Source organism: Coenobita brevimanus, chromosome 86 (genome assembly GCF_032717465.1).
Source record: "Coenobita brevimanus isolate Jiangsu-jjx chromosome 86, ASM3271746v2, whole genome shotgun sequence".
Classification (NCBI taxonomy): Eukaryota; Metazoa; Arthropoda; class Malacostraca; order Decapoda; family Coenobitidae; genus Coenobita; species Coenobita brevimanus.
Genome location: NC_137039.1, coordinates 32,037,194 through 32,049,528, shown reverse-complemented (window position 1 = coordinate 32,049,528; position 12,335 = coordinate 32,037,194). Strand labels below are relative to the sequence as shown.

General features: G+C 39.8%; 1 protein-coding gene across 1 annotated transcript in view; it reads left to right on the top strand.

The window, feature by feature from the left end:
- The first annotated feature begins 3,600 nt into the window (after positions 1–3,600).
- The window catches only part of LOC145410810 (cartilage oligomeric matrix protein-like), a 70,265-nt gene continuing 61,530 nt past the window's right edge, over positions 3,601–12,335 (top strand). Inside the window, exon 1 of the mRNA XM_080280929.1 lies at positions 3,601–3,708. Within this exon, the coding sequence (XP_080137055.1) occupies positions 3,645–3,708 (64 nt within the window). The 5' untranslated portion in view covers positions 3,601–3,644. The remainder of the gene's footprint in view (positions 3,709–12,335) is intronic.

The following is a 12,335-nucleotide window of genomic DNA, read 5'->3' as shown; positions in this document are numbered from 1 at the left end:
CAGTATGATGACATATTTTTGCTACCCTCAGATAATTTCATTTACTATGGGAACACTTCTTGCAGTGAAGGGGTTAGAAGTGATCTCCACTAAACTCCTCCATCAAGAAAGGTGGTTAGATAAAACCTCAGTGTTTTCATTGCAAGATGTTTCCCCCAGGTTTAAACCCTTCAGTCCTGTTATATTGTAACATTTCATTCTTGTTGCTTGCAGACTATTTTATTCAAATTAGAAAAAGCCTGTCATACTGAAAGAATTAATGAAGGCTGTATCTAACTCCTCAGTATAAAGAGTATCTCCAAAACAAAATAAAATCCCTCAGAGATAGCAAGAATAAAGTAAGAAATTCATCATCTGAGTGATGGGGTTAACTGAGGGTAGCAAGAATAGAGAAACTGTGTCTCGGGACTTAAGGGGTTATTCTTTGAGTTACTTGTTTGTATTATGCATACGTGGTTGTGTGTGGGGTGATTGTTAATGTCATTGCTACTTCCAAGTTACTGCTATAATTTATTGTTCATATACTGAAGTTTAGTGAAATAATAAATGCACACCTTTGTGCCACAGTGGTTGGTATGAAAAATAATTAATTCCTCCAATGAGCTTGTTTTTACCTGAAAGAACTACTCCCATAATGAATACAGAATTGTGTTTGCACGATATTTGATGAGCCTTAGTTATGGGGTAGGTATGTGATTCATTAGTTACTAGTCACAATCATCACTCCAGTGTGATCTTTACTTCATCAGCCATGCTGAAAGGGTGAAGTGATCTTGTCTGGGTAGAACAAAGTGAAGTTGTTATTTTTCACAGCAAAGAGTGATGTTTAAATATATGCATACACCATGCACCATAGCACAGCAGAACCTCATGTGGGTAGCAGATAAAAGTTTGTATTATAACATTTTAAGGCACATTCATATTGCTAACTCCTTCAATACAAGGACACAACTTTTAGTTTTGCTGAAATATGATGGTTTTATTAAACCAGGAGAGACTTCAAACAAGAGAGATTAGACACATCCTGTACTAACCCATTCTCAAGAAATCTCTCCTGAAGTGAAATCAGTTGGTCTGACGATAGCAAGATTAATGTGAAAGACATTCCTGAATTGAAGAGGTTAGCAGTGTTCCTTTATTTTGGGAGGGGGGGGGGGGCAGATGTGTCATCCCATCAGGATAGTTACACATCATTCTGATGTAGACACTAAGACTATTTGGATTCACTGGAAGAATGGGTTGTCCCCATGATGGAAGGAGTGAAGTAACTGGAGTTGTATGTAATGTAAGACTTAGTTTAGCAAGGAAATATATTGAAACTGAAGAGTATGCAATGCTTCCTAAAAGTATCTTTAATTTTTAAGTCTGGATGTTTTGAAATGTTGAAAATATTCTTTTTGAAACTTCTTGCACATGTGTATGAGTGCCATTCTTAAGAGTACAGCATAAGGAGGAACTGTCTGTAACATATGAAATATATTGTAAAAAAAATGCGAACATTAACAGTGCTCATTGCGGACCTATCAGTCACCTGAATAAGGATACTTTTTGTAGACTCTGTACAATGGAAATTTGATGTTTAAACCAAATTTCAGATAAACAGTCAGATATCTGTGCAGAAAATCAAGGAAATGGAAAGTTTGATTACATGTCTTATTGTTGATAAGTTTTCTGTGACATTCACACTGGCAAATCATTCAGAGGTTGGGTTGTACTGTATTTATTTTTGTAGTATTGCACTTTCTCTGGGTAGGTGAGTGGTTGCTTGTGCTTGTGTATATCAGTGCTGTACGGTAAGTCCTCATTATAAAGCCTCATATTATGATGATGATGATGATGATTATTTAGCCCTTCATAAATTACAGAAAAATTTTCTACTAAAGTGCCACTGTCCTGATGGGAGCCAGGATTAGCTTGTCTGGCATGCAACTAGAAAAATTCTCAGTTCACACAGACACAGCTTGTTTCCCCCTAGTCCTTGTCCACCCAGCAGTTTTAAATTGGGAATCTGGATATAACGACTATTGTGGGTCATGTTGCAGGGGACGATTGAACGTAGAAAAATGTTGTTAATGTTTGCCTTTAGACCCACATAATCGATAGGCATTAAGTCGAGCTTTGTTCCATTGTTTTCCATAAGGCTGATGAACTAGCTTCCTCCAGTTTACAGTAATTGTAATAAGTTGTAATATTTTGAAAACTATATATAATGAGGACTAGCTGTATGTCTCATCTTCCATATTCTTGTCTCTGGCACCGCAATGTCAGTTGTCAGCCCAAGGTTATTTGTACAAAGTTGAAAATTTCTATACAGTATCTTGAAGTGTTATATATATATATGAATAAATAGGCATGATTTTTTCAGTGTTGGTTTTGATGCACCTTTTGATAATGTGTGTATGATGCATCCCTTCTCTGTAGTGAAAGGTGGTGGCAATCATCATTCACTCGCAGGACGTAGTACTGCTAACTTTTTTCCTCACCTTTGCCCCTTTACTTCTGTGTCTGACCTCTTCTTTCCAAAATTCACCCATTCTTCCTGTCACACTTTATTATTCTTTTCACTTCAGGTGACTCAACACCGAGTGACAAGCCTAATAGTTTCCTGTGTTTCAAAGCTATAGCCTATAAACGTCCCATGCCGTTGGCGGCCATTTTGGATTTTCGACCCGCACGCCTTGCTCATGTGGAATGTTTAGAATGTTCGTGGATTTCGACTTAGCATATTTCCAAGCAGCGTTCCTGAAAAAAATCAGCTTTCGATTTTTTTTTTCCAGGTTTTCATCGAATTTGAGCTAATGCTCATGGCCTAAAACGGACAGAAAGAGAGAGAAAGAGACACATGTGTTGCTTGTGTCCATGGCATTTAACTATCGTCATCGCATGGTAGCTTGTCCATTGTTAATGTGTACTGCAAATAACTACTGTAATTATTATATAAGGTGATCCACAAAAACATTGCACTGAGCTCGGAAAACAACATTCAGCTAGTCAGACATCTATCATTATCCATGGGCTGCAGGCAGGGACCGTATAATGCACACAAATTACATCACGCACCGCTCGCTGGCTCAGTGGTAGCGTTCTCGCTTGCCATCTGGTAGACGGGAGTTCGCGCCTCGCTCAGGTTGCGAAAAGTTTCACTGGCGAAGTGGGTGGTTACTGTCCCCCTTGAGCAAGGGGACGGGTGTGTGAGTGTGTGAAGGTCACAGCCTTGCCCTTAGATCGGACTATATGAGCTCTCAGCTCTCTTCCGGGAGGGTAAAAGCTGACGATCACGACCATCAAGTGATCCTGACCAACCCGGTGAATTACACATAAAGTTCTTACATATTAAAGGAATAAAATAAACAGCCTTTATGAACGTTATCTTCTGTTAATCTACGTTCACATAACCTTCACTTCCTGTTGCCACTAAGTCATTCTAGTTAATGATTACTCCTTGGTTAAATCTTATTACCGATGTACGGAAGAGAAGGAATGAGATAAGAAATATCATAAAGCAGGACGTTAGATGTGCGCATGCGTGGGCAGGAGGGGGCGTGGACAAGTGGGGGTATACCGGCAGCATCCTGCCCCCCACCTCATTGTGCCCTCAGCCAGCGTGTGGTAGGGAGTTCTTGTGTCTCTGTCAGTGTGTCAGCATGAGGGCGTTACTGGCTCTCATTGCCTTATTGGGGCTGGCGGCAGGGGCTACGTTTGATCAAGGTAAGGGAAAAACTGGAGATTTTTTTTTTTTTTTTTTCATAAGCTACATTTAGGGCAAACTTAGTAATGTTTGTTGTAAATTTTATTAAGATAATGGAAGACTGGAGAGTATTATTATACCAAGGGCGTCCTGTGTTCACATTACTTGATACAAGGTTGGTACTTTTTGATGTAAATTATAAAGTTTGAGAAAAACTAGAGAGTAGCCTACTTCTAGCAAAGGCTATTTATGGGTGTACATAATTACATCATAGGCAGCTTGTTCAGTCAGTTATAAGTTGTTTTGTTGCGTATGCCTATGGCCAGGGCTACATAATTTTGTATGCAATGGGCGACACATTATTTTTTTAATGGGCTACGTTTGTACATGAGACAATCGCAACAAAAACTATTGGATTAAACTTTAGACTGCAAATATAATCCAAAGTGCATTGATCACGTACCGAGAAGGGTTATGTAAGTGACTTAAGACATTCCATAGCTAATTCAAAACCATATACATTAATTCAAAACTTCATAACTATAACAATTATCCCATGTATTATTTATGTAAACTTTGCCAGTGATGAGACAGTATAGATAAGAGAAAGATGTTATATTCTTAAAAAAAAAAAAAAGCCAAGGAGGATACAAAACCTCCTGTACATCCTACGATTAGGCTATGGACCTAAAAAAAAAAAAAAAAGTAGATTTTTGAAAAGAGGGTAAGGGACAAAGTAAATGATTTCTGTTGACTTCTGGTAGCAGGCTACTTGTAGAAAAGTCATTTGATAATTGATATATTGTTTAATTAGAAGCGTTTGTAATTACAGTTTTAGTAGTATTTTGTATAGCCTATTGCAAGTAGTGTGCTGAGAGAGAGAGAGAGAGAGAGAGAGAGAGAGAGCAACAGGAGTGAAAGATGGAGATGATTGGGAGAAGAGGTTAGGCGAAGCGTGCCAAATAAGCCCATTGTAGTAACTGGTAAAACTAGGTTAGATGGAAGGTAATAGATCGTGTGTTGTGGTGGTGGTGGTTTCTAGGGACGATTAGATGTGCTCTTGGGGTCCTGTTGTGATTATTTATTGCTTGTCTCCACGCAGGCATATACCGGTACTTGCTTCGTAAGGGGAATGCTATCGGGTCCATAAAACAATTCTTTCGTAGATTTTCTTTGTTTAATAGGCACCCGCTAGCAGATTTCTACCAGCATTTTCTTTTTTAGAGCTTTTGAGGAGTGGAAGGCTGTCGGGTCGTGTTTGACTGCGTAACGTGGAAACTTTTTTTTGTCGTATGTGTTTGTCACCATGGAAACTTATTTTAAAGGTTGTTTGTTGGATTTTGGCTATATATGTGGAGTCTACCTTGTGTTATTTGGAATCTTTGGCGTGTTGGAACTACTATTGTAATTTTCCTTGTTTGTGTATCAACGCAAGCAAACGAGTATATATGATCGGTAGATTTGCGACTGCTTGTACGAGAAGAGGTTAGGATGTATTCTTTTGATTTCTGGACCTGGGCAGTTATTTTGGTGTCTGACAAATCTTAGAGAATTGCATGATATATTTTTATGACTCAATTTATGTGAGTTCAGGTTCTCCTATTTGAATTCTTGAACTTATTTGAGCTGCGTCGTGTCTTGCAGGCACATTGTAGTGGATTATTTGATAGATTTTATGGCTTTATTTGCGCAAGAAGGTTGTGTTACTTGTACATGAATTCTTGGACCTAAGATTTTCCTCGCTTTTGTCACCACAATAGCAAATTCAGAGATAGTTAGACTTATGTGAATCTGGGTAACCTATGACAAGTTCAGATGTGTAAAATTGTTACGTAGTGTTTACTGGCGTTTGTGACCTCATGAGTAAATCTGGAAAGATTGTTTTGATAGTTATGACAGGCTGTGAGAAATTTCGAGTGCTGTTGTTTTACTGAATTATTGGTTAACGTGTGTAAATTTTTGAAGGTTTTAAACTTTTGTAGGTTCTCACACCAAGCCTGCACACAGTAGGGGACTGCTTGATAGCCTTTTTTTTTTTTTTTTTTTTTTTTAGGTGAATTATGCAAGAAGATTAGATGTGTGAAATTGAGTTGCTTTCATAATGCTTGCTGGCCTTCCTAACCTCGTGAACAAATTTGTGAAGGTTGTTCTTATAGTTATGACTAGTAATTGTGTAAGACGTTAAGTTGCTATAAAGTAAATTCTGGGCTGGCGTGGCTAAGTTTTATAGTCTACTTGGTGTTGTTACTACACTGGAGTACTGTTTTGTATCATAGGCAATTTTTAACCAGCATTTTTTTTTTTTTTTTGAACGTTTGATAGGTTGTCCAGTTGCCCATATATTGGTTTATATGATTAAAAAAAAAAAAACATTCATTGAGTTGTTTGGCAGACTTATTGATATGTTGTTCATGTGCTGGGTTGCTTGAAAGGCCTTTGGGTAGGGTGTTCATGTATTATTTGCTAGGCCTTCTGATAAGTTGTTCATTAATTGGGTTGTATCATAGGCTTCTTGATGGTTGTTCCTATCCTGGGTTGTATGGTAGGTATTTTAAAAGGTTGGCCATGCATTGGGTTGACAAGATTATGTGGTGTAACTTTGTCGGTAAACCAGTTGTTAATATGATCATGCTCGTGTAGTGAGTATCAGTGTCACACGTAAAAAATGTGTGTGTGTGTGTGTGTGTGTGTGTGTGTGTGTGTGTGTGTGTGTGTGTGTGTGATGTCGCCGTGGTTGTTCAGTAACATGAGAGCGAGAAATTGTGTGACAGCGAACACAAAAGACGACGAAATTGAGTGACATGCAGTTCTGACACGTGCCTAACAGTATGAAGGAAAAATAAAAACGAAAGGTGCTTGAAGAAGGCACTGGTTTGAGCAAGTTACGCCACACATAAAAGTATGCAGTGGTTGCAGGGGTTTTGTGATGCTTTTATTTGCTTATTTATTTGACTAGTGGTAAGATGTGACCAGTTTAGTGTATGTATGGTTTTATTGATTTATATTTTGATTTTATGGGAATAGAGATATGTAATCAGTAGAGAAAGTAGCCTGCGAAGGTATGAAATGCTGACCAGTGGAGAGTTAACTGAAGTTATTTTATAAGAAAAAAAAAAAGACGTGTGGTTAGGTTTGCAGGAATGAGTTATATGGGCATTAAACTGGCGTAGTAGCAAGTATGTAGTAGATTATGAAATATAAGAGAAGCGAAATTGATGCTTAGATGTTTGAAACGGTCATGAGAAAAAAATTTTGACTGATGTCCAAATGTTTGGAATGCACTTTAAAAAATCATTAGATTAATGGGAATATAGTAAATAATATACCTAAGTTTCTAACTTTGATAGGAAAGACGGATACCAAACTTTATATTATGGAGATGTTTGGGTAAGGAACTTGTTTCATTGCAGAAAAAACGATTGAAGAAACAGTACGCAGTTTATGCAGATGTACAGAGAATTATGCGTTTGGATATTAATAGGAGCAACACGGTCAAGTGAGGAAGACAAATGGGCCGTGAAGTTAGCTGTTGGAAAATGGGGTCTGTTGAGAAAGTATAAAATACAACAAAGTTAACGTCAGTTGGACACGAATTAAAAGGAAAATTGATGGGTGATGTAATGGCAAGCTGAATTGAAATTTATATATATATATATATATATATATATACAGTATATATATACTGTATATGGATGCTTTACATGGCATTCCCCTGTACAGTTTGAGAACATGCATATTTTTTTCACCGAAAGTTGACGGTAGAAGTACCAGGAGAGATTAGAATTAGGTGGCCCCTCATTAGAAATTAGCAGTGATAATTATAGATGGCGGTGGTATAGGCTATTCGAACCCACAATGGTATGATTTTCATAATACTGATTGACATGTGTCATCTCACTGAATGCTGACAATAGAGGTGCCAAAGAGGAGTACGAGACGATTTGGAACTCAGTCGTGATAGCTGAGATAGCACTGTATATTCAAATTATTGTGTATTCGCATCCATTATATTATTTGAGAACCTGTTGACCTTACTATGGTGCATCTTCTTCCACTGTACGGTACCTCTGATAAACTATGCCACTACACCGAATGCTGACAAGTGACGAGGGCAAAGATCAGTCGATTTTGGCGACCGCTCCCCTACGCTCTCAGCCGTGCATATGTTCAGTCTCGGTTTTGGCTGCAGCTTCAGTGTTTTTATTTGAGGAGAGGAGAGGGGAGGAGAGGAATGTGAGGGGAAGGGCAGGAGAGGTGTGTGGCGGAAAGGGGAGTGAGGAGAGAGGCCGTATAATGATGTAGTAGGAAAGAGGGGAGGGGAATGAGAGAGAGAAAATGGTGGTTGTTAGAGTAAAGGATAGGCAAGTAGAAAGAGGGCAGAGGGATAAGAGGAGAGGGGAGAGGGAAGGAAAAAATTGAAAGAAACGGAAGAAGAGGAGACGAGAGAAAAGAGGCAGTGGGGACAAGGGAAGTGGGAGACAAGAGAGAAGAACGTGAAAGAGGGTACAGGTTCAAGGAAGTGGGGATATGGTGGGCGAGTGGGGTAAGAAATGGAAGGAAGAAGGGCTTAAGGAAGGAGAGAGGACAGTGCAAAAAAGTAGAAGCAGAGGGAAGTAGGGAGTAAGAGACTAGTAGAGAAAATAGGGAGGAAGGAAGAAGAGGGAGAAGAGAGTCTGGAGGGAGACTTAAATAAACAGGAGAGTATACGAGGGAAGGAAGAAGAGGGGATGAAGAGTAAGTTATACGTAGAGATACTAAGAAGGAGAGAGAGAGAGAGAGAGAGGATGGGGGAGTGTATGGAGGAATATGGAGTGGGAAAAGGGTCGGTTGTGGTGAAGGGGAGGGGGGAGGTAGGAAGAGGAGAGGGAAGAGTGTGTTGTGATGAGAAAGGGAGGAAAAGATGGTAGTAATGGAAGGAGGAAGGAAAAGTATTTACGGAGAAATGACATGAAGGGAGGGGAGGGATGTGTGATGAGAGGGAAAGGGAGGAGGTGAGGGGGAGAAGGCAGTTGGGATTTGTATGTATAAAAAAAAAAAAAAGGATGAGAGAGAGAGAGAGAGAGGAGATAGCTTTGGGAGAGGAGGGAGATGTAGAAGATAGGGAGGAGAGGAGAGATGGAAAGAGGAGAAAGGTGGATAAAGAAGATAGGAGTCCTTTGAGTAGAAGGAGAAAGGAGATAGTTTTAGGAGACGGTAGAGGAGTAGAAGGTAGGGAAGGGTTGGAGGGCAAGAGGAGAGGAAAGACGGAGGGAGAGAGGAATGACGTAGATGAAGATACAGAGGTGGAAAGCAAAAAGAGCAGAGTTGGAGGTGAGAGAGACAGGCGAACACAAGAGAGTTAGAGGGAGGAGAGACGTAGACCAGGAGGAGAGGAAAGACGGTGGAAGAGAAGTGTGTGGACGGAGAGGAGAGATGGAGGGAAAGACGAAAGTGGAAGACAGTGAGGAGGGGAGAGAAATTGAGGAATAAGAAAAGGGAAATGGAGTGATAAAGGAGCGGTAGGGACGAAGGAAACAAGAGAGGTAATATACAGTAGAGCAGCAAGGTAAAGGGAAAGAAAACAAAGTCAGTAGGGAAAACAGGGGTTAAAATAAATAAATAAATAAATACAGACGTAACATTCATCACGGAATAGATGTGTGGCAGTTATGATGCATAGTACCGTGTATCCTTTATTTAGTAACTTCTTCGTTACGAAGGAGCTTTTCTAAGCTAAAATATAATGCAAAACAGTAATTAGGCCAAAAGAGGTTGATCATACTTTAGTTCATCATGAATTTTTTATGGGAACCGAAATGTAGAAAGACAGCAGAACTACACGTATTGGAGTGGGTATGTTACGATGTCAGCCGAAAATATTGAGAACTAAAAGGACAGTAGGGCTAGGTAACACGAACTGAAGTGATGAAAGTATTGATAATGGAACCGCAATGTTTAGAGCCGAAGGGACACTAACCACGTGATGGGAGTGGGGTGAGGTGTAGGGTAGGTAGGTTGAGTTGGCGCCGAGGTGAGGTGCCGCCGCCAACACTCAGGAGGAGAGCTGTTATAAATCTTAATTATGGGCTTGTGGGCGGCGGGCTGTGGGCGGGGATGGGGCGGGAGCAGCCTGTGGTAAACTCAACATACTGGCAATTAAATTAAGAGACAGCAGAATATACAACAGTTAAACGTCTTCCTTGTTTGGTCACTTACCCCTGCAATCCCGTGACGACTTTTGCATTGGTATTTTCTATTTTATTTTCTATTTTTTTTTATTTATATATATTTTTTATTCAGCTGAGGATATACCTTTCCATCTGGAGCGATTAGGTATAGCTTCAACACCGTCATTACAATACGTCTCCTCCAAGCCTATTAAAAATGTCTGGTGTTAACAAGAATTATTTAAAAAATGTCGCCTTACTGAAGTGCTTAATGAACTTTCTAAAACAGAAATGCCGGAGGTGCTTGTTATTTTTTGTGAAAGTAATATTTCCTAAAATCATTGCTTGACACATAAGACAGTGCAACCATACTTTACACTGAATGATGTGCCCAGTTTACCTGATCTAAAACCAGATCATCACTGAATAGCCTTCTCATTTCTACCATTAGTACGTATATTTGTTTATATGTGTGTGTGTGTGTGTGTGTGTGTGTGTGTGTGTGTGTGTGTGTGTGTGTGTGTGTAACGTTAATGGATACAGTGCATATGTATGTTATACATTCAGAAACAAATATATACATATAGCATAATGGTATATGAATGCACGAAAACTTAATTTCCTTATTTCGAAAAAAAAAAAAAAATTTGTGCCAAAACATTCAGGTGCCTCTACTGTACTGGGAGATACCTTTGCCAGTGGCCTTTGCTTGGACCGGCCCATTGTTTTTTGTCTCGTTATTAGGTGACAGTTTTATTTCAAAATCTGGTGAACATCCTTGAATGTAAAGACAGGAATGTGTGACGTGTGATACCTCCTGACAGTTTTATTCATCGCAGGAAATATATTGACACTCCCCAGCATCTCATTTAGCATGTTGACGTGCTATGTTGTTCTTTACATCCCCTGACGATTTTTATTTGACTCTAGAAAGCTCTCGTGTTGAAGGGGTTAAGGGGAAATACCGCCTAAATCCTTATCTATGAAAGCGAATTAAATGGAATGTATATAGATGATCAGTATCCAACACAGTTTTCTGTTTCTCTGTATAGGCAATTTAAAGTCAGGGTATTTTCCAACAGACACGAGTATTGTTTTCTCACCATTTATCCGCATAGCCTAATGCGTTTCATGAGCGTAGTAAAATAATATTAAATGCCAGTTTTCGTTTTATGTCGTCTCCATTTCCCTTCTTGTCTGTTTAACGTATGCACAACTAATATACAACAATGCTGCAGGAATTTAAGATGTTTGCAAAGTATTTAGGCCTTGTTATTCTTACGTTGCTTCTGTTGTCGTTAGCCTTGTACCACCACCTAGGACACGACGACCCCCACCTGTTACAGCAATCAGGAGACTGGGTGAGGGAGGCAAGAGGGGGAGGGGTAGGTCGGGGAGGCAGGGGAGGGGTAGCGTGGGAAGAGGAGCCGAGATGGTCATCCCCGAAGTTACGTAAGAGAGCGGATTAACACAGGGCCCGGATTCAAAATCAAATTTACGACTAATGCTCTGCCGTAACTGTGTTTTTGTAGGCAGGGCGAAGACAGAATGCAGAGTCTTCCCATAATTTTCCTCTCATAGTTACAAGAGGAAAATTATCGTTGACTCAGTGCAGGAAAGACATGGAGAGTTCAGATTCATTCCGTCTCACGTCCAGTTAGGGGAGGAAAAATGTCACTTGTCATGTGTCCTTGCAAGAATGACAGTGAAATGAGAGTAGAATTCTCCCGTGTTTGCAGTTCGTCTTGCAAAAACAGGTCAAAGTTACGAGAGAAAAATTATTATTGTTTAAATGCGGGAAGGGAATGAAAGTAGTAGGCAGAATCTTTCCGAGTTTTTTTTCTTCCCGCAAAAGCAAATCTTAGTTATGAAAGGAAAATTATCGAAGGACAAGGAAAATCAGTATAGGGACTCGATCGTGTTTGTTTGCGAGCCTTCCCCTCCCCCCACTCATTCCCCACCTAGACAAGTAGAGGGACAGGGGAGGGTGCAGGGTACGGACAAACAGAGTAGGTGGGTTGTAAGAGTGAGCCGCGACAGATTAGCGGGGTAAAAAAAGTATATAGTGGTAGCGATTGTGCTGCATTGAGTGGACAGGCACGGCTATGGGATTGGTGTGTGTGTGTGTGTGTGTGTGTGTGTGTGTGTGTGTGTGTGTGTGTGTGTGTAAATATTCATCCCCAGTTTATATCTTAGTATTTAAAGTTACCTGTGCATATATTTTTCCTTTGTGTGTGTGTGTGTGTGTGTGTGTGTGTGTGTGTGTGTGTGTGTGTGTGTGAAAAACAGTAACAACAAATTCTTTATATTCACCGTCTTGTTATTGATAGTTAAGTGAATCTATACTTGTTGTAGTGGTATATGGTTTTCATTGTAACTTATCCCAGATTTTCTTCATTTTTCAACTTATAACTGTGGCAGAAAGGGTAAAATTGCGGCTCTGCATTCTTTCCAGTGCACTTCGTTGAGTTGCATCATAGTTTAGTGTTAATCTGTTGCAA